Below are 22539 nucleotides of genomic sequence, written 5' to 3' on the forward strand. Positions count from 1 at the left end.
GAAGAGGGACTGATGGGAGAGGCTGAAAGGAGAAGCCAGTAAGGTTCCTGAATCTTACACATTTTGAGGACATTCCCTTTTTTAAAAAAAAGTACAAAATGATGAATAAAATTTAAAATAGAAAGTAAATATTTAGAGTGAGAAAGGAGTCACAACAAATGGTTAATTTTTTAAAGTACTTACCACAAATCTAAAAAAAAAAAATGATACAAATGATACAAAACAGAAATAGACTCACAGACATAGGAAACAAACCTATGGTGGAATCTAGAAAAATGGTACAGATGAACCTATTTGCAGGGCAGGAATACTGACACAGATGTAGGGAACAGACCTGTGGTCACAGGGCGGAAAGGGGAGGGTGGGAGGAGTTGGGAGATTAGAATTGACATTTATACATTGCCATGTGTGAAACAGGGGCTTCCGAGGTGGCTCAGTGTGGTCAAGAATCCTGCCAAGCAGGAGATGCAGGAGACTCGGGTTCGATCCCTGGGTCGGGAAGATCAGCTGAAGGAGGAAATGGCAACCCACTCCAGTATTCTTGCCTGGAAAATACCATGGACAGAGAAGCCTGGCGGGTTAGAGTTCATGGGGTTGCAGAGTCAGACACGACTAAGTGACTGATCATGATGGGTAAAATAGAGAGCTAGTGGGAGCCTGCTATAAAGTACAGGAACCTCAGCTCTGTGCTTTGTGATGACCTAGATGGATGGGATGGGGCTGGGGCGGAGTAGGAGGGGAGATATATATATATATATATATACATATGTATATATATATACACACATATGGCTGATTCATTTCATTTTAAAGCACTTATACTCCAATTAAAGTTTTTTTAATTAAATATATCAAAATTTTAAAAAATAAAGAAACCATGGTTACCAAAGGGGAAAGGGGAAGGGGAGGATGAATCAGAAATTTGGGATTAACAGATACACACTACTATATATGAAACAGATAAAACAGCAAGGACCTACTGTATAGCACGGGGAACAATATTAAATACCTTAACCTATAATGGAAAATAATCTGAAAAACAATACATACATATGTGCATTATATATAATATGATGTATATATACTATACATATATATGTATAAGCTGAATCACTGTGCAGTACACCTGAAATATTAGTAAATCAACTGTATTTCAATTTTATTTATTTATTTTTTTAATTTTTTGTATTTCAATTTTAAAAGAACATGTGTTTGTGTGTTAGTTGCTCAGTCGTGTCCTACTCTTTGTGACCCTGTGGACTGTAGCCCACCAGGCTCCTTTGTTCATGGGATTCTCCAGGCAAGAATACTGGAGTGGGTTGCCACTTCCTTCTCCATTAAAAGAACATACGTGCCACAAATATCATAATATTCCCAAAGCACATTTTTATTTTTATTATTACTAACTGCCTGACATATGTCTTCCTGCATTTTAGACTGCATATTCTCTAATCAGCTCTCCGTATGAGGATGGATTTGAAATACAATCTTCTGTAGTGGAAATAGCTAATTTTCACTAATAGCTGGAGCCTTTCCTCCAGCCTGGTTACTCATCATTAATTGTGTTACTGGTAATTTAGAAAAAGTTTTCCTTCAGTCGCATAACTCTCCATGGTCAGGCCTTGTCTGTAACTTCCTCTGTGGTTTCTTCCACTGGAGGTGCTTCTTGCCTAGGAGCAAGATCTCAGAGAACTGAGTCACTTGCTTTCGCTAGATATGACATGGTACCCATGGCTCCCAATGGCTCAAGAAGCAGCTGGTCCAGTTTAGCTAGGACCACACAGCTCCTGCCCCTCCCAACTGCTAAGCTGGCCCTGTGGGTGAGGTCAGGTGGCCATGAAGCCTGCGTCAAGGTGACTCCAGGCAAGTAACAGAGCAGAACAGTGTTTCCTTCAGACGTTCTCCTTGGACTAGAAGATGACATCCACAGTCTGTGAGATTTACCTTAGGTCCAGTTCTTGCTGGAGTCCAGGTGAAGTGGAAGTGATGCTGATGCTGGCAGCCCACTAGCCCCACTCCCAAGTCCTGAGACCACTACCAGGGTGATCTCCCAGCAAGAAAGCATTGTTCCACGCTGTGGCTTGGGGCCCAGAAGAGAAGTGCAGTCTTATAAAGAGCCTGTAAGTGAGGATCCCTGAAACTTTAAAAAAATAAAAAGTTTATTTATTTGGCTGCATCAGCTCTCAGTTGCGGCACGTGGGACCTTCACTGGCACACAGGCCTAGCTGTGGTGCATGGGCTTAGTCGCTCTGCAGCATGTGGGATCCTAGTTCCCAGACCAGGGGTTGAATCCGAGTCGCCTGTATTGCAAGATGGATTCTAAACCAGTGGACCAGCAGGGAAGTCCCTGAATCCCTGAAACTTAAGTTTTACTAGCTTCAAGTTCAGTTGGTCTCTGTTAGGAGGAAAAGCAGGAAGGAAAGCTTTCATGGAAGCCAAGTGAAGAAAGTATTTCCAAAACAAGGTGATCGGTGAATGGTGTTAAATACTGCTTAAGAGGCTGAGAATTAACTACTGGACTTAGAAATGTGATGGTTGTTGGTGATCTTGACACAGTTTGGTGACATGGTGGAAACAAAAGTTCATGGTGGCTCAGATGGTAAAGAAGATGCCTGCAATGCAGGAGACCGGGGTTTGATTCCTGGGAATATCCCCTGCAGAAGGGAATGGCTAGCCACTCCTGTATTCTTGGCTGGAGAATGCCATGGACAGAGAAGCCTGGCAGGCCTCAGTCCATGGTGTTGCAAAGAGTCAGACACGACTGAGCAACGAATACTTTTCATTTCATCAGTTTGATATGCTATAACAAAAATACCGTAGACTGAGCAGCTTAAGCAACAGACATTTATGTCTCAACAGTTCTGGAAGCTGGAAAGTCAGAGACCAAGGCATGACTAGATCTGGGGACTGGTGAGGGTCTTCCTGGTTTGCAATAGCCATCTTCTTGCTGTGTCCTCACATGGCAGAGAGAGAGAGAAGCAAGCTCTCTCATGTCTCTTTATTTATTTATCTGACTGCACCAGGTCTTAGCTGTGGCATGTAAGATCTAGTTCCCTGACCAGGGATTGAACCCAGGCCCCCTGTATTGGGAGCGAACAGTCTTAGCCACTGGACTACTGGGGAAGTCCCTCAAATCTCTTCTTATACAAGCAGTAATCCCAACATGAAGGCTCCACTCTCATGACCTAATTTCCTCTCAAAGGCTCCATCTACAGATACTGTCACATTGAAGACTAGGGTTGCAACAAATTAATTTGGTGGCCGGGGCAGGGGTAGGTAGGACACAAACATTCAGCCATAGCAGGGTAAATTCAAGAGAAAACGGGGACAAGTAGGAAACAGTGAATATATATAACCATTTGTAGGCGTTGTGTGTATGAAAATTAGTTCCCATTGTTCTTATTTACAAATGAGTGAATAATATATTTTTCTATTTTTATCTCTTCAAAAAGCCCTAAATTATGTTGTCACTTTTGTTTGATGCCACTGTAGATCCTAAATACGAAAGCAGTTCCCCATACTTTATGTAAATGCTCAAAATAGAATAAAAAGGGAACTTAAGAAAATCTCAAGATCTCTTTTCAGCCCAAGTATATACAAGTAACACTACTTCTTGTCTTCTAAAGATATAGAAAAGTCAATAGGACAGATGCAAGTGAGAATTTGCATTCATATAAGCCGCCCTTCCCCCATGTCACATGTGGTTAACTTTTGATGCTGTTGAATATTTTGGGGTCTCTTTCTGCCGTCTCACTTTTCACCTCCCTGGAGCTTGACTTAGCAGAGTACATTATTACTCTGCCCACTCCACCCTGCATTCACTCAAAACCAAAACAATCTGGAAATAAGTCCATTTAAAAATCATACTTTTGGTGCTTGCCTGGTGGTCCAATGACGAGGACACCACACTTCTAATGCAGGGGGCCTGGCTTCAATCCCTGGTCAGGAACTAGATCCCACATGCCACAACTATGAGATTGCCTGCCACCACTGAGACCCAGTGCAGCCAAATAAATAAATACAAATATTTAAAAAATAATCTCTTTTTAAAAATATGGTAATCCATTTCATGTTATGTATGTGTGTGTGTGTCTACACTTAAGAAATTCTAAGACTTTTTCAAATACCCCTTTGGTTTTTTTAAAATTATTAAATAAACTATGTCATTTCATGATCACTCTTCCATTTACAAATGTTTTTTCCATCAAACTTTTGCCATCACAATACTGCCTACCATAGATTCCTGTTGCCTTGGCTGTTCCTTTTGCATGGTCATACATACACACACTTAACGACATCCCCATGAATTTCCTTTGTGATTAATTGTTGTATTGGTCTGTGTTGTTCATATGACCGTAATGATTATCCTGTTAACTTCATAACTATTTGTTAGCCTAGTTCTTAAAATTTTCACTGATTTCCACCCATGAATGGATAAAGAAGATATGGTACATATATACAATGCAATATTACTCAGACATAAAAAGGAATGGGATTGGATCATTTGTAGTGATGTGGATGAACCTAGAGCCTGTCATACAGAGTAAAGTAAGTCAGAAAGAAAAATATTGTACGTTAAGGAGAATATATGGAATCTAGAAAAATGGTACAGGTGAATCTGTTTGCAGGGCAAGAATAGAAATGCAGATATAGAGAACTGACGTGGACATAGAGAGGGAAGGGGAAGGGAAAAGTGGGACGAGCTGTGAAAGTAGCATTGATACACACACAGACACACACACACACACACACACACACTACCATGTATAAAATAGATAGTTAGTGGGAAGCTGCCGTATACCATAGAGAACTCAGTTCGGTGCCCTGTGATGACCTAGAGGGGTGGGAAGTGGGGGTTGGGAGGGAGACTCCAGATGAAGGGGTATATGTGTACATATAGATTCATGATGTTGTACAGCAGAAACACAACATTTTAAAGCAATTATACTCCAATAAAAACATTTTTTTCACTGATCTCAAGTATACTGTGCAAAGCCAGTTTAGTTGACCCAAGAGATTTCTTGTAGTTCTTTGCTGAGTATTATTTGGCCCTGGGTGTAATTTTAGAGATGTTTCTGCTTCCTGTTTTACGTTACACAGAAGTTTTACCTCCCGCCTCCCCCACACATTGCGAGAACCTTTAACCACGGGCTGTGTTGTTCCATGAACCACTTCCTCTTGAGGAGGGCTTTCATTGCATTTTGAAAAAAAACCACACAGCAGGAATTGGGTAAAATGCAATATCGTCTGTTATTTTCCAGTTGTACCTTACACTGGCTACTTCACGATCTCCGCCAGCATTTGTGATCACCTGGATTCTACACTACTCCATATTCCATACCAAGTGTGATTCCTATCGCCAACAGAGTTTTTTAAAATTATCTCCTCTTTTGTATCTATAGTTGTAGTATGTGGGCTGGAGCTTCCCTGGTGGCTCAGTGATAAATAATCCATGGACCAAATGGCTCGATCCCTGGGTTAGGAAGATCCCCTGGAGAAGGAAATGGCAACCCACTCCAGTATTCTTGCCTGGGAAATCCCATGGACAGAGGAACCAGGCAGGCTACAGACCATGGAGTCACAAAAGAGCTGGACAGGCTGAGTGGCCAAACAGCAACAATGTGTGGGCTGATTTTTTTTCCCTTGAAAAAATAAACACAGCCAGTTGGGTTTTTTTTTTTTTTCAATTTAAAAATAATAAAAATATCAAAGCAAATTGATACTGAAAGAACCTCAGATTTTTCCAACCTTCTTTTTTTTTTTTTTAATTGTTTAGTTTTTATTTCATAATCATAAATTTAACTTTGCAATCCAGCTAAACTTGGAGGGGGATAAGGAAAATATGGAACCCAAAGAACTGTAGCGAGAGCACAAAGATTATGGGATATTTCGAGCAGATGGGGGTGAAGGGGTGCTCTCCTGGGCTACAGAAGGAATGGTCTGGTGGTTAAGTAAAACACAAGTCAAATTTATTAGATTTGTCCACAGTCAGCAATGGTGATCTTCTTGCTGGTCTTGCCATTCCTGGACCCAAAGCGCTCCATGGCTTCCACAATATTCATGCCCTCTTTCACCTTGCCAAAGACCACATGCTTGCCATCCAACCACTCAGTCTTGGCAGTGCAGATGAAAAACTGGGAACCGTTTGTGTTGGGGCCAGCATTTGCCATGGACAAGATGCCAGGACCTGTATGCTTCAGGATGAAATTCTCATCGTCAAATTTCTCGCCATAGATGGACTTGCCACCAGTACCATTATGGCGTGTGAAGTCACCACCCTGGCACATAAATCCCGGAATTATTCTGTGAAAGCAGGAACCTTTATAACCAAATCCTTTCTCCCCAGTGCTCAAAGCACGGAAGTTTTCTGCTGTCTTTGGAACTTTGTCTGCAAACAGCTCAAAAGAGACGCGGCCCAAGGGCTCGCCGTCGACAGCGATGTCGAAGAAGACGGTGGGGTTGACCATGGCTAGACAGCAAGGAAGGCTCCGGGGTGGCGGCGTCTGCAAGGCCCCAACCTTCTTTCTCATGAATTCTGTTAATAGTTATAGTTTAATTCTCGCAATCTAGCTATAGACTCAAACACCGCTTCGCTTGCACAATAGTGCGTGATACACGATAGTGCTACAGCCAGGGTGAATCTTGAGGACAAATATTTCAGCCCACTTACCTGAGATGTCTAGTAGCCAGATTCATAAACAGAGAAAGTAGGGTGATGGATCCTGGGATTCGGGGCTGGGGGTGGGAGGGATGGGGAGTTACTATTTAATGGGTATGAAATTTTGGTTGAGGAAGATGAAAAGGTTCCGGAAATGAATAGTGGTCATGGTTGCACACCAATATGAATGTCACAGCAATCTACCAATTACATCTTAATCTCTTCATTTTACGGATAAGGAAACTAACCCAGGGAGGTTTAAAAACCTTATCCAGGTTGTTGTTGTTAGCATCTGGATTTACTGATAGGGTTGCCAAGTGCAGTGGACAGCAAGTCTCTCTCCACAAGGTATGCTGACATCCATGAAAGCTGGATTCCAAAAATCAGTAGGATTATATGAAGGATGAATGGACAGAGGAGGATGCTACTTGAAGGGAATAGTGTGTACCAAGACAAAGAGAATGTTTCAAAGCCTGTTCAGACAGTGTTAAGAGCCCTGATGTGTAAGAGTTGAACCCTGAAGAGTAGGTAGGGGCAAATTATGAAGGACTTTAAAAGATGTGGCGAGACTTGAACTCTCCCCGCTTCATCGTGATCAGCCACAGGACAGGAGATTGAAACTTTCAGAGTCCCATTTCAAATTCGAAATGATAGTGATGGGACTTGATGAGGAATCTGGGAGTCCTGATGAGCTGATGAGAGTCTGAACAGTGAGGATAAAGGAAAGGAAAGCTCTCTGCAGGAACCACCGACAGGATTTTTTTGACTGATGGGGGTGGGAAAATGGGAAGAGTCTGGGGACTATGCCAGGGTTTCTAAATTAGACTCATAAGTGGATAATGACCAATAGCCAAGTTAGGGCGTATAGGAGGAGAATGCACCAGAGGGGGAAGAATGAGGGAAAGGCTTGTGGAATATTGAATGGGCTGTTTTAGATGAGCCACTCAGGTCCAAAACCATGGCTGGAATTGCTCATCCAAGTGGCAATGAAACCTGCGTCCAAACTGAGTTAAATAGGCAAGGTTAACTTTGCCGTAGATGTAAACAGATGTCCTGTTAAGCAATATATAGATATATATTTACATAATATATGTTATAGATAAATATATTTAGATTATGTGACATACAATACATAACATAAATATATATTAGAATACTATCAGGATACACTTTTTCCTGCACTCTGGGGATCTGACTGACATCTAACACTAAGGCATCCAACATAATGATATGGTATGTGTATATATTGTGAAACAGTCATCACAAGTTGCATTAACACCTCCTATGATGCTGGGAAAGATTGAGGGCAGGAGGAGAAGGGGACGATAGAGGATAAGATGGTTGGATGGCATCACGGACTCAATGGACATGGGTTTGGATGGACTCTGGGAGTTGGTAATGGACAGGGAGGCCTGGCATGCTGTGGTTCATGGGGTTACAAAGAGTCAGACACGGCTGAGCGACTGAACTGAATTGATAGTCACCATGTTTTCTCTTACAGGCAGATTTTTAAAAATATGCATATTTAAAGCTTATATAGGAAATGTGTATATGTGGAGAAGAAAAATTATCTGTAGATAAAAACAGGCTTAGAAGTTTGAGCCTTAGGGAAAGACAGAGCATTAGGGAAAATCCCACCGCCATGCAGGGACTCTAAGGCAGAATTTCGGCCTTAAATGTACAGCCTCAACCACCCCATGCTACTCCTATCCAACTCTCTGCACCCTCCAAAAAAACCCAGCAAAATGTATCTGATAAAGAATGATTCCAAATGTTTTTAATCAACAATGGGTTGTTCTTCCCAAGACACAAAAGGAGTTCAGAGATGAGATACTCACACAAAAGGAGTTCAGAGATGACATACTCACAAAAAGATGTTAATTCCACCCAGTCACTTTGTGCATGTTGCTTGTTTCACAATCCATTGCTTCACTAAGGCTCCTCCACCCCTTCTCTTTTGGCTGTTAACCCATACAACACTTTGAGTGCTCAGGGCTGGGTGTTTCCTTTCTCTCTTTCTCTCTTTTTACTCTTGATTTAAACCTTCAGGAAATAACGCACATACAAATAGACACAGCCCTATTTTCTTGTGTGTGTGTGTGTGTGTGTGTGTGTGTGTGTGTATGGACACTGAATATATCCATGGAACTCTGGTTCTGTTCATTCCAAAAGCAAGGTTTTCTTGTAGGGAAGAGAAATATGTAAGATAGTTTGAATTTACACATTAATTCACATTTATGTTATTAATAGCTCTTAACTAAATGTTTCAGGATTTTCACCAAGGATAGCAATGCTTTTAAACTGTGATCCTTTCAGCAACCTACTTTACTTACAACAAGATTTACAGAAGAATTTTGACGTTAACTCCTTTAAATAATTCAATATCAACAGACTCTAGGGAAAAGAAAGGGCAGGGGGAAGATTTTTCTATTTTGATGAACATAGGGGGAGTCAACAGAGGTCACAAGAATGTGCTGCTGTTTCGAGTTATTTCCACATTAGGTGTATGATTCACTCTGGCATGTCCTCAACTTGTTCTGGTTTTTTAAATTTTTAATTTTTATTGTGTATTGGAGTATAGTTGATTTACAATGTTGTGTTAGTTTCAGTATACAGCAAAGTGATTCAGTTATACACATACTCATTCTTTTTCAGATTCTTTTCCCATGTGGGCTATTACAGAATATTGGGTGGAGTTTCTGTGCTGTACAGTAGGTTCTTGTTGGTTATCTATTTTATAAATAGCAGTGTGTGTATGCCTCAACCCATTCTGTATCAGTGGTGTATACAGTCTGAGAATCGGAGGTGTTTGGGCTCAATGGGTATTTCTGACCCATCGATGCCACATCTTAGCCACTGGGCCACCAGGAAGTCCGCAGGGTGGATGTCTGGAAGATATGCACTGATGGACTCCAGATGGTTTTTGCAGCCCTCATCCATTCTGATTTCTCAGTGTCAGTGCCCTTCTAGCTCTTTACTCTTAATATCAACCCGGCTTATAGATCAGTTCCTAGAACAAGGTTAAGTGCTAGATAATGTCTTCATCATTGTCATCATTACATCTCTGTACTTTCAAGAACTGATTTTTTTAATCATTTGGGTCAGTTTTAAATAAGCAGAGTCAGTATGACAGAGGTCTTTTAGCTACATATAAATAGATAAATAAGTCATTAACTAAAGCTATTAAATATGAAAAGGCATTATTGCTTAAGTATTAGTTTGAGGTTATAGTAAAGGGACAACTATAAGTTTTCATGATAATTTATTCAAGGAAAGATAAGTCCACCTTGACTTTGCCTGTTTTAGCCAAATATTTTTTATTGACGTATAGTTGCTGTATGGTATTATGTAAGTTACAGGTATATAGTATAGTGATTCACAATTTTTAAAGGTTATACCTCATTTATAGCTATTATAAAATAGTGGCTATATTCTTGTGTCATGCAATACATCCTTGTAGTTTACTTCATACCAAATTGTTTGTCCTGCTTACCCTGCACCCCTATATTGCCCCTCCCCTCTCCTCTTTCCCCACTGGCAACCACTCATTTGTTCTCAGCACCTGTGAACCTGCTTCTTTTTTGTTTTATCCACTAATTATTGTATTTTTTTAATTCTACATATAAGTGATATCATATAGTATTTGTCTTTCTCTGTCTGACTTATTTCTCTTAGCATAATGCCCACCCAGTCCATCTGTGTTGCTGCAAATGGCAAGATCTCACCCCTTTTTATGGCTGAGTAATATTCCACTGTGTATGTTTACCACATCTTCTTTATCCATTCATCTTTTGATAGACACTTAGGTTGCTTCTGTATCTTGGCACTTCAAATAATTTATTTTAACTACAAATATACACAGGTGTTTGTGCAGAGATATTATTATTATGGTTATGTGAGAAGAAAAATCCTTTAGTGTTACATATATGATATCTACATAAAAAAGATCAGTCATGAGTTGGTCATTGTTAAAGCTGGACAATGGGTGCATGAAGATAATTACATTATTTTCTCAACTTTTGCATGTATTTAAGTTTCATGTAAAATGATGGAAACCCAAACACATGCATACACACACATACATATTGTTTGGTTTAAATAATCCATGCTGATCTCATCCATTCACCAGACTTCTTAGCTTGAACTGTAATGAGCACTAATTTTCCAGTGTTTCAGAGCATTTGCGACCCTTAGAAATTATCTGCAACAAAGTCCTCATCTTACAGACGATGAGGACAGCAGTTGAGTCTTTATTGGCAAACAACACATTACTAATTATGCCTTGTGACCATGTCTCCTAATGTCCTAATCCAGCCTCACCAACAATGTCAGGACCAGAGCAACTAGTTATACCTCCCAGGGCGTCCCTCCTCATACTTTACGGAAGCACTTTTTCTCCCGTGGCCTCTTCCTTGACTTGGTTTAGGTAGAGAAAGGTTATAATGTAAAATACATTTTATTTCCATCTCTTATCACTTGATCATGTGGCCGTTTTAGTTTTAAGTGTGTGTCACCCTAATATTTCCAAATAAATGTGCTGAAAACTGCTGTTTCAGAGATAAACTTGTAAAGCAAGGACTTACTTGGTAAATTTGCTTACTCACACCTGACATCATTTTTGTGTTCGTTTTCAAGTGGAAATGAAGTTCTTTGTGGCTCTGGTGCCATCACCCATGACCTGAGGCATTCTCTTTTTCCGATCAGGGTGTCCTACATGGTTGTGAGTTCCTGAAGGTCACCCACATGTCCACTTGGCCCCGAGGAGACTAGTTCTGTCTGGGAAAACAGTCCTGTTGTCACTCTGAGACAGTCCCTAGAGTTCGGCTCAATCTTGGACCAAGCAAATTGCGAAGAGGTCAGGCATGGAAGTGCAGGCTGAAATGAACCTTCCTCTCCACAAGCTTCTCTTCTCAACTTATTTGCCCATTGATGGGCCTTTTGGAGGAAAAGAAAGAGATGGGATGGTTATCCCCAAGGACCAGGCTTTTATTAGACTGTTTATATCTGGATTTCTTCCTTTTTCAGATGGGTGAGTCAAACGAAGATATAGACCAAATGTTCAGCAATTTGCTGGGAGAGATGGATCTCCTGACTCAGGTAAATTCTCCTTCTTAACTTTCAAATTAGGGGGGAAAAAAAAAACGGTGTTACCAAATTTGATTCTAATATGACAAGAGAGCTATCTTTCTAAAGACTGGAAATTGACAATGTTATATAGTCCTGCTCTAACTGTAGTAGGGGAAAAAAATAAAGCTTTTTTCCTGACTATTACCCTTCTGAGTTGAGTTAACTGAATACCTGGGTCACACACACATTCTGTTATGGCTGTTCTCATGCTCATGGTATTGGTCCCCAGGCAAACCCTCTGCAACCACCACCGTCAATGAACAATTTCCCTGGTAGTTACCTTTATGTAAAGGCTAATCAGCTCATGACTTTCTGCATAAAGCACTAAAATAAGAATCATCCAATATTCCTAAATAAGACAGGGATCCCAAAGTTTTCTACAAAATAAATGAAGACTAATCTATTTTTTATGTTTACTTTAGAAAAATAAATCAATACTAGTTAGCATCTACTTTATATTCTATATGAAATTCAAGGAGGTTCAGATTCTATGAAGGAAGAGACAAAAGATGAGACAATAGGCTTAGAGAAAAGGGGTGCTGACTAAAAACCAGAGGGAGGGTGTTAGGATGGTAGCCACATTTCTGTAGGTCTGAGGGCTTCTTTCCGCCTGTGAAGGGGGAGAGTTTGATGAATGAATACGTGTCTCTGTCCACTCACTTCTGCTCCGTAGAGGAATGACTATCCTGTTCGGTCCGTTTGGGATTTTCACAGTTAGTGTTGTTCCTGTGACCTCCAGAGTAAGGCGGGGACCCCTCAGAGTGTCCTGGATCTGCCTTTACTGAGAGCCACTCTGAGTTTTGATCTTTACTATGCTGAAGTGAGTCCAGTCACGGGGTTTGTTTGGCTAAAACTGATTAAAGGAATTCCTTCCTAAAACTAGTTTCCTTTCTCTTCTTTCCCTCTCTATTTTACTCAAAGCCTGTTACATCACACATTCATGGATACATATTTTGATAGAGAACTATTTCTAGTTTCTTTAAGTAGCCTGATATATTCCTGAGGAAAAAATGAGTTGGCCCTGCTGATTGCAATGTTATACTTCCTAATTATAGTGTTTAAAAAGCAACTACTTAATGAGTATTTGTGTGTGTGTGTGTGTACACTTCCTTCCACTAATTTTTTTTGCTCCAGTATCTGCCCCATAGTTTCTCCATCAGCCTTCCTTTTCTTGGCAATTTTTGCAAGCTTATTCTGGTTTTTAGAATGAATTCTGGGGTTGCAGTCACTCTTCCCTACATTTTATCCTTGATTCTAACTGTCTGGTTCATTTTTTTAAGCTTCTTGATTAATGGTCTTTTTTTTCCTACTTATAACTGATAGTATCTCATTTAATTTATTCTCAAAAATATAATGATTGCTTCTTTCATAAATTTAAAACATGAACAAGGATATTACTACATCAAATTAACATCAAAAAATACACTTACTGTCATGAAAACATTCATGAGTAGGAACCAGTGAAATCATTTCTCAAACTATGGATTTAAAAATATTTTTAAATATTAGCTTTTAAATCATACAAGAAGTCACTTTTTCACTTAAAAAATAATGTTATTTACAAAATTAGTAACTTACTATGTCTTCATTTCTTTTTAACAAGAGTTTTATTAAATAAGAGAAACAGCATTAACATTTTACTGTATAATAAAAGATTGCATCCTGAACAGTTATTTTCTTCAAGTGACTAAATATTCCTTTCTTTGATGTCATAACTTAAGTCTTTGTGAATTATTTACAGCGAATGTGTCACAAGTGCACCATTACCAGAAATTTTTTCTGTTGTTTACAAAAACAAACAACTTCATTCTCATCAGTCTCAGTTGATCTGTTTTGTTTCAAAGGTACTTTCTAGAATAATTTTTAACCTGTCATTTTCTGTAGGGAAAAAAATCACCTAAAACGTGCAAATAAGAATACAGTTTTAAGAGAACATGTTTAGAGAGAACATGGGTAAACAGATATGATTCTTTACTTAATGATTAATTTGCCCTGCAAAAATGTGAGTATCCTGAATAACTTTGGGGCTGGGGATCTGTTTTCACAGAGTTTAGGAGTCGACATTCTCCCTCCTCCAGAACCCAAACCACCTAGAGCTGAATTTAACTACACTGTGGGGTTTAAGGATTTAAATGGTAAGCCTCATCATTTCTTTTCTTGAGTAATTTGAAATCATAGCAATGACTAAAATCTGTCAGAGTGTAATTGGTAGCACTAGAAAACTAGGAATACACTTCCTTAGTTCTACATATATTCTTTCTGAGGTTTTTAAAATTCACTTCACTTAATTTTATGAAGAAGTTATGTGCAAAATAGCACTGGCTTAGGAGGAAATAAACCCTTTTTACATAGGAGATCCAAACTTCAGTCCAATGCTGTACATAGAACCGTTGTTGTTCAGTGACTAAGTCATGTCCAGCTCAGCGACCCCATGGATTCCAGCATGCCAGGCTCCTCAGTTTTCCACTATCACCTGGAGTTTGCTCAAATTCATGTCCATTGGGTTGGTGTCCATGAGATCTAACCATCTCATCCTCTGCCACCCGCTTCTCCTTTTCCCTTCAATCTTTTCCAGCATCAGAGTCTTTTCCAATGAGTCAGCTCTTTGCATCAGGTGGCCAAGGTATCAGAGCTTCAGCTGCAGCAACAGTCCTTCCAATGAATATTCAGGGTTGAACCATTAGCATTAATGTAATAATATGCTACATGGTGTTTGTGCTCATGACATTTGGCAGTAAATGATTTCCCCATGCTTTCTGCTCCTTTGTTCCTGAGAAGGCTGTATTTCCCCCATTCCCATTTCCTCAATCTTGTTCACGTTGCACACAGCAGCTAGATTTCTCTTCCTCATCATCACTTCCACCCTGCTCACCCTTTGTTCATTACAGTCACCATCTGGTGACTGCCTGATCAGCCAAGTGCTGTCCCAACTTGATTCACAGCCGAGGCTCCCTGGATGCACGTGGTCTCGTTAGTTTTCAGTATCCCATGTCTGATCACCACAGTAATCTCACACGTGGAAGAAATTCCAGAGAAACCATCCTCCCTCACCCTCAATCTGAAAATCCGGGTCTGCCCTTTCCTTTAAGAGTTAACTCCCAGGACCTCCCTGGTGGTGGAGTGGTTAAGATTCCTCTGTGCTCCCAGTGCAACAGGCCCAGGTTTGATCCCTGGTCAGGGAACTAAGATCCCACAAGCCGTGTGGCGCAGTCAAAAAAACAAAACAGTACTTAACTACTAGTATTAATGTATAGAAAGTCTTGAAAACAAGAGAAAATTCTAAAAAAAAGAGAGAATTAACTTCCAGCTCACTGTCTTATGAAGTCTTTACCAGTTAATCCCAATTTTTCAATAACGTTTTTTTCACTCCTTAATGCCCTTTGTGCTTTGTTTCCTGCTGTTTGTCATTAGTGGCTCTTTTTGAGATGTGCGAGTTACTATAATTGGATGGTGTGCCCACAGAAACTCTATCCTCACCCCAAATCTCAAGGCATATTAAATAAATCCCAGTTGGTGGAGACCGACTCTCTTCCAAGTATATTCATTAGTGTTGCTCTGTTTGCCATTGTCCAAAGACCTGGGAGAACTTTCCATCTGTTTCCAGCCTCTCCCATCCCCTACTTTGTAAAACTCTAAGATCTTGCACCAGAATGCACAAGAATTCCTCCAGTCAGCATTTGGATTTGACTTTATAGGTGGCCTGCGAGGATGCTCAGTGTAGGGAAGGCATTTGCCTCCCTTTCATTTCTTTTTTTGGAAGGAAAAGATATTTTTAGCTTTATTGAGGTTTAATTGATGAATAAAACTGTATGATACCTAAAGTGTACAATGTGCAGATTTGGTGTGCATATACATTGTGAAAAGATTGTCCCCATCACGATAGTTAACCTATCCATCACCTCACATATTTACTTCTTTTTTTAGTGAGAACGTTTAAGTTCTACTCTTTCAGCAGATTTCAATTATACCATACAGTGTTAGCAACTAGAGTCATCATGGTATACTTAGATCCTCAGACCTTATTTGCCTTATAAAAGTTCATATTCTTTCACCAACCTCATCCTATTTCCCCAACCCCAGCCCCTGGCAACCTATACTCAAACTTACTCTTTTTTTAAAAATTGATTTATTTTTTAATTGAAGGGTAATTGCTTTACAGAAAAGCTGACTCTTTAAAATGACTTTGATTTAGTTTTTCCAGGTACACATCATTATCTTGTTCATGAATGTGATTTTCCCTATCAGAGTCCTTAAATGCACTGGAAGACCAAGATTTAGATGCTCTCATGGCAGATCTGGTAGCAGACATAAGTGAAGCTGAGCAGAGGACAATCCAGGCTCAGAAAGAGTCCCCTCAGAAACAGCCTCACTCAGCAGCCGTGTATGTGCCAAGTTTCCATGGTGCAGCCTCTCCTGGTTATGGGGCACATGTTGCTGCAACGAGTCAGTTTGATGACTTACCACCGCCACCAGCTGATCCAGTGTTAGACCTTCCGCTGCCACCACCCCCTCCAGAACCCATCTCTCAGGTGAGTCCGTGGGGTCAGGACTCTGGACCTCTGCCACCCATGATCTCTGACTTTCTTCAAAGTGACAATTCCATTCATAAATTTGTATGCCCAGAGCTCTAAGATTCAAAAAAAAAAAGGATTCCAGATATATTCATTGCAAAGTCAGACATAAAATGCCCGTGAAAGGACATGTTGGTGAGTATAAGGAACTTATTACAGCCATATTCAGGAATTACTACAGTTTGGCTAAAGTCTACATTTGTATGTGGCTTTTCCTGATACTACTCAAACTTTGAGGGTCATATGTGATTAACTTGGTATGAGCTATGGAAATGATTTACACATTGCTGTGTCCCTGGTCCTCGCCCAGTACATAAAGAATAGAAGGCATTCCTTACATGTTTCTAGATTGAACTAAATGGAATTTTGCTGAATTTGACAGCCTTGTTCATTGGCAAAGATACCACTTTTAAGGTCAAAGTTGGAAGGGGTGTTATGGGCAAGCAGGTGATAAGTGTTTGATATTAATAGATTTCTGGGGAGTTCATATTGTCATTATTTGGGATGTCAGTTTATGTCCCTCATCAATGCAAAAAGGGTGCTTTAAGGATTTTGCTAGGGTAAGCCACTTTAAAAATATTTTAGAGGAATAACCTAGCTCTATCTCCTGTGGCTGTCACATTCATTGTACTGTATGCTGATCAGTACTTATAAATACAACACTAGTAACCCTGAAAACCCCTACAGTATCTTTTGGATGAATATATATGAAATATAAACAAATATCAAATACTACTCATTGCTGTATTGTGTGATTCTTGTATAAAAATTATTTGAAAATTGGTGATCCATTTAGAACAGAGGCTCTTTTTTCCTCCAGTTTATTGAGATATAATTGACGTATAATATTATAGAAGTTTCAAAGGGCCTGGTTGAGTCCAAAAAACTTTTAAGAGAGAATTTTGTACATTTATATTATTTACAGCAAGATGCAGTAACATAGGGGCTTCCCCAGTGGCTCTGCAGTAAAGAATCTGCCTGCAAGTCAGGAGCCGCAGGAGACACGGGTTCCGTCCCTGGGTTGGGAAGATCCCCTGGAGGAGGGCAAGGCAACCCACTCCAGTATTCTTGCCTGGAGAATCCCATGGACAACGGAGCCTGGTGGGCTACAGTCCATAGGGTCGCAAAGAGTTGGACATGACTGAAGAGACTTAGCATGCACCTATGCAGTAACATAAGACTTCCCTGGTGGCTCAGTGGTAAAGAATCCAGCTGCCAATGCAGGAGATGCAGGTTCGATCCCTGGGTTGGGAATATTCCCTGAAGGACATGGCAACCCACTCCAGTGTTCTTGCCTGGGAAATCCCATGGACAGAGGAGCCTGGCGGGCTACAGTCCTTGGGATCACAAAGAGTCAGACACGACTTAGCAGCTGAGCGCAAGCACGACTATTCAAGTTTAAGTTGTACAGCATGATGAGTCTTAACCACTGGACAGCTATGCAAGTACCAGTACAGCCTTTTATCAACAGAAAGTGGCTAAGACACTAGCGGTGGTGGGAATACTTACTCGCTAGTGTGATTAATGGACTGTGTTGACGTCTTACATTTTACAGGAAGAAGAAGAAGCTCAAGCCAAGGCTGATAAAATAAAACTGGCATTGGAAAAACTGAAGGAGGCCAAGGTCAAGAAGGTAAACTATGAATCACTTGCATGGGGCCGTCAAATTAACAGCTTCTTCATACACTTAAGGGTGTACAGTTTACATTCAAGTGGGATTTTCCAATGAGTTGTATTTTTTTTTGACTTAAGGACAAAGATAAATTATTCTTTCCATGACACCAATTGCTCATTTGTGATTGATAAATAGGGAACCTATGTTAGTGTCAGTGTGGAAGTTTCCAGGTTTCTACCACCAGGGCTCGCTCCCCTGAGGATGCCCTCTGGGTTCTGCTCCCTCTTGGGTAATAGCAGGTGGCATCCTCTTCTGGGCCCACCTCAATTTGGTTAGAGTTCAGCTTCCACTGGCATCACCTCATTTCCACAGTTGCTTTTGTGCATGTCATATACCCCCTGGTGCAACCTCTAGCCTGCCCTGGGTGTCTGAGTTCTCCCCTGCAGTTCCAAATGTTCTTCTGACTGGTGCTGTGTGTTCAAAGTTGTGTAGGTTTTGAGTGACCTGCCCCAACCCTGTGGTCCCAATAAGCGTGTAATTTATTGTGCATTTTCCGTAGCCTTTTCCAGAGACACATTAATTATATTGTATCAGAAACAGACATATTTAACCTCAATAAAAGCATCTGCCTAATAATAAAGTGTTAATAATAGTTAATTTGGTAAATTAAGGGAAGGATAAACAGTTTCACCTCGACCCCTGAGGCATACGCCATGACTGAGACTCATTAAGAGCTTTTTACTTACAGTTGAGTGAATTATTCTTTTCATAGAGGGTGTTCGATTTTATGTTCCTGCAGCCCCTCTCATGGTTCTTTGAATGAAGGAGTTCAACACATGCTGATTGATGTTTAATAAATATTCCTTCATTTCCCCGGGATCCAGACAGTCAAGGTTCATCTGTGAGTTTCCAGATCAACCTGGTTCCTTTCATTTCAAGCACGCATGCACCTTCTTACTATTTTCCTTCCTATTCTCTATGTGTAATTACTTTCTGGGGTCGGTTACTGAGCTGATGCATCTGAGAGGGCCATTTCCTTCCCTGCCTCATACTCTGTGAATCCCCGGTTAAATCCAGCTCTCCTCCTGCTCAGCCCGGGCCCTCAGTGCTGCCGGAGCTCCCCACTCCAGTCTCTGTCTCACGAACCCAGAGAGCTGCTTCCACCTTGTCCTCCCCCTGAAAACCTCCAGTGCCTCCTCCCTCTTCCTCACGATGTTGCCATCCATTGCAGAGAAGTAGAAGCGATCCAAAGAAAGGTTCCACAGGCTTCTAACACATTGGCCTCCTGCCCGCCTGCACCTCCGGCGGCTGGTCCATAGTCTTGTCCCTGTGGATGGACTGTGATGTTTCTAAAACCAGTCTCCTTCGTGTGCTTAACTGGAGATGAAGAGGACAGGGACAAGTGAGCGGTATTTCCCACTGGAGACCGGAAGCCAGAGAAGGTTGCCATAATTCAGCTGAGGTGAATTGTAGCAGCAGCAAAAGCATCACCTGCCTCTGGTCAACAAAGTGTGTGTGAAACAAGCTGCTCTGATCGGGGGCAGAGAAAAGAAAATTAAGAAGCCTAGGTGTATATTTTTTCTGACTTGAGGTACTTGAGACTTATTTCTAAAAATAAAAAGCTGATAAATAAAAAACAGATAACTTAAAAAAAAACTGAATCATACTCATCTGTTAATAAATAAGGTATACTAACACATAATCTACAGCATGTTTTATAAAGGCTGGAAATCAAGTTGACCTGAAGTACTCTGTCCTCAAATATTCTGCTGGGTGTTGTCATCTTTTTGGATGATGAATGATGTACATGGTTTGTGGTGCAAAAAGTTTTTAGAACTGGAAATCGAGTATCAGGCTCATTCATTGACTGTATTTGTTTCTTTGTGGTAAAGAATCGGCCTACCAATGCAGGAGAAACAAGAGGTGTCAGTTTGATCCCTGGGTGGGAAAGAGCCCCTGGAGGAGAAGATGGCAGCCCACTCCAGTATTCTTGCCTGGAAAATCCCATGGTCTTTACTACAATGGATTAGAAAGGGGAAATCTTTTCATTCTGGAATCATTTTGCCCTATATCATATGGTATTGACGTGAAATGGGGTCGCAAGGAGTCAGACATGACTGAGCGACTGAACTAAACTGACTGATGTGAAAAGTACTCAGCTTGCTGCATCACGTAACCGTGCTTTAGGGTGTCATGTGGTGGTATAGAGCTACCCTTCAGCTTGGAAACGGGAAGAAAGCCGTGAAGAAGAGTCAACGTGGCTTCTTCTCGCTCAACATCACCTGCCTTCTCTTGTTTTTTTCCCTAAGTTTCATAATTGTGGACATTCGTAACTACATGTGGGTTAAATTTAGTTTGCAGTTTCTGCCAAAAGAAAAACCAAAACCCAGCCCTTTCCATTATTGCATCATTGTCAAACTATGCGGTTTGCTTTTTTTTTCTCTCTTTAAAAACAAAAGATAACACCAAACTATGTTTTATTTTCTCAAGAATTCCTAAGCAAGAAAAAATGTGGTCAAAAGTCATTGATTTTCCCATCGGGAACATTGTCCTCTAAATCCTAACATTGGTAGGGTTTCTTAGGACCCGTAGCTACTTTATAGCAATAATCCTCAGCAGAGAAAAATGGGTATGCCTTCTATGGAAAATAAGCCATGGTCATGCCGATATTTGAGGAATTTCTGTTTTTCCATGCACCCCTCCAAGCGTGATTTCTCAGGTCAGATGAATGTTTTTGTTGGGTTTTTTGGCCATGTGGTATGGCATATGGGATCTTACTTCGCCGACCAGGATTGAACCCTGGTACCCTGCAGTGGAAGGGTGGAGTCTTAAGCACTGAACTGCCAGGAAAATCCCCAGATGAATGTCTTTGACACTGTGGTATTACTTGAGCCTGTTGTGTTAAATACACCAAAAGTTGAACACACAACAAAGTGTCCAACTAGAAGTGTCTGGGCTTCAGGTTTCAAAGGAAAGAAAGTATTCTTTGGCCACGCCTGGAATAAAAGCCTAATTCGAATGGACTCAGGAGGAGGAAATGTACTTTACTGCCCTAGTGTTTGCATTTGAGTCTCAAGAGTGCAACTGGGGGAAGGGAAGATACTAGGGAGTGTTTGACACGTGGTCCTTGCCTGCTCCTCACCCAGATTCTTATCACCACCCACACCCTTGGTTGCTCTCAGTCACTCTGCATAGCAGTCCGCAGGAACTGTGTGTGCCCTTCACCATCCACTGTAGTGTCTTCAGGATCTGACTGGGTGATGGAGGGTCCAGCGAGGCAGTTTACCAGCTGCTCAGAATATGGCCCAGACTTTAGGGGAGGAAGAAATGTTGCCAATTGCATGACTTCTCTTTCCATTCCGTCTAAATACTTTTTATTTATTTATTTTTAAAAAGTATTTATTTATTTGGCTGCACTGGATGTTCGTTGCCACACACAGGATCTTCAGTCTTTGTTGAGGCATGAGGGCATCTTTAGCTGTGGCGTGAGAACTCCTGTTGTGGCACGTGGGATCTGGTTCCCCAACCAGGGATCAAACCTGTGCCCCCTGCATCAGGAGCGTGGAGTCCCAGCCACTGGCCCAGCAGCGAAGTCCTAATACTTTTTAAATAATGACACACTTCCTATGTGAGTAACCAGGACCAACCTTAGACAAACAATAGGCAGAACTTGTCTCTATCTCACACTTCTCTTTTCAAGCAAGAATAGAGATTTAAGCAAGAGTGTTTGGGGGTTCTGGGTGATGATGTTGCTTTGGGAATTCTCTGCTGGTGGTGTGTGGAGTAGCTTCAAGCACTGCAGGCTGGAGGTTGGATGGGGATGGTCTGGAACGGGAAAGACAGTCCCATGTGGCAGAGATGGACTCTGAATTAGGGAGGACCAGTGATTTTGGTGGGCTTCCTTGGTGGCTCAGACGGTAAAGAATCTGCCTGCGATGCAGGAGACCCAGGTTCAGTCCTTGGGTCGAGAAGATTCCCTGGAGAAGGGCATGGCAACCCACCCTAGTATTCTTGTCTGGAGAAATCCATGGACAGAGGAGCCTGGTGGGCAACAGTCCATAGGGTTACAGAGAGTCAGTATATCTGTAAGTATCAGAATGCAGAGTCTCTGACCACGGAGCAAGCACTTTGCTTATTGTGTATCATTTCTGTTTTTGTGAATTGGTTTCTCTAGCACCTGTCTGTATTCCTGCACCTTAAACAAATGCTTGGCATATGGAAGAGTCTGTGGGATACCTTCTTACCTAAATTTGCAGAAGCAATAGCAGGTGAAACCTGAACCTTTCTTAGTGGCCTTCTCCAGTTGCTGGAATTTACTGGCTGTCCTGTGGCTTTATCCTCAGCTCGTTGTCAAGATACACATGAATGATAACAGCTCGAAGTCACTGATGGTGGATGAACGGCAGTTAGCCCGAGACGTTCTCGACAACCTTTTTGAGAAAACCCACTGTGACTGTAACGTGGATTGGTGTCTTTATGAAATATATCCAGAACTACAAATTGGTAAGTCCCAGTCCTAATGGCAGGCTGTACTCCAGAAACCTGTGGTTTGCTTTATTATATTATGG

General features: G+C 41.1%; 2 protein-coding genes across 2 annotated transcripts in view; one reads left to right on the forward strand and one right to left on the reverse strand.

Annotated features, from left to right (window-relative positions):
- Positions 1-22539, forward strand: part of LOC122448165 (amyloid beta precursor protein binding family B member 1 interacting protein) — a 71775-nt gene that overhangs the window by 24901 nt on the left and 24335 nt on the right. The window contains exons 2-6 of the mRNA XM_043479232.1: positions 11684-11755; positions 13833-13920; positions 16031-16314; positions 17912-17989; positions 22315-22474. Coding sequence (XP_043335167.1) covers positions 11684-11755; positions 13833-13920; positions 16031-16314; positions 17912-17989; positions 22315-22474 — 682 coding nt within the window. The remainder of the gene's footprint in view (positions 1-11683; positions 11756-13832; positions 13921-16030; positions 16315-17911; positions 17990-22314; positions 22475-22539) is intronic.
- LOC122448169 (peptidyl-prolyl cis-trans isomerase A) lies at positions 5753-6508 on the reverse strand. The gene has a single exon (XM_043479251.1). It carries the CDS (start codon positions 6465-6467, stop codon positions 5973-5975), a length of 495 nt encoding a protein of 164 aa, XP_043335186.1. The 5' UTR covers positions 6468-6508; the 3' UTR covers positions 5753-5972.

The sequence above is a fragment of the Cervus canadensis genome, chromosome 10 (assembly GCF_019320065.1).
Source record: "Cervus canadensis isolate Bull #8, Minnesota chromosome 10, ASM1932006v1, whole genome shotgun sequence".
Lineage (NCBI taxonomy): Eukaryota > Metazoa > Chordata > Mammalia > Artiodactyla > Cervidae > Cervus > Cervus canadensis.

What these genes read in the sequence shown, in the direction of transcription:
- LOC122448169 (XM_043479251.1), bottom strand. Translation starts at nt 6,467, where the DNA reads ATGGTCAACCCCACCGTCTTCTTCGACATCGCTGTCGACGGCGAGCCC.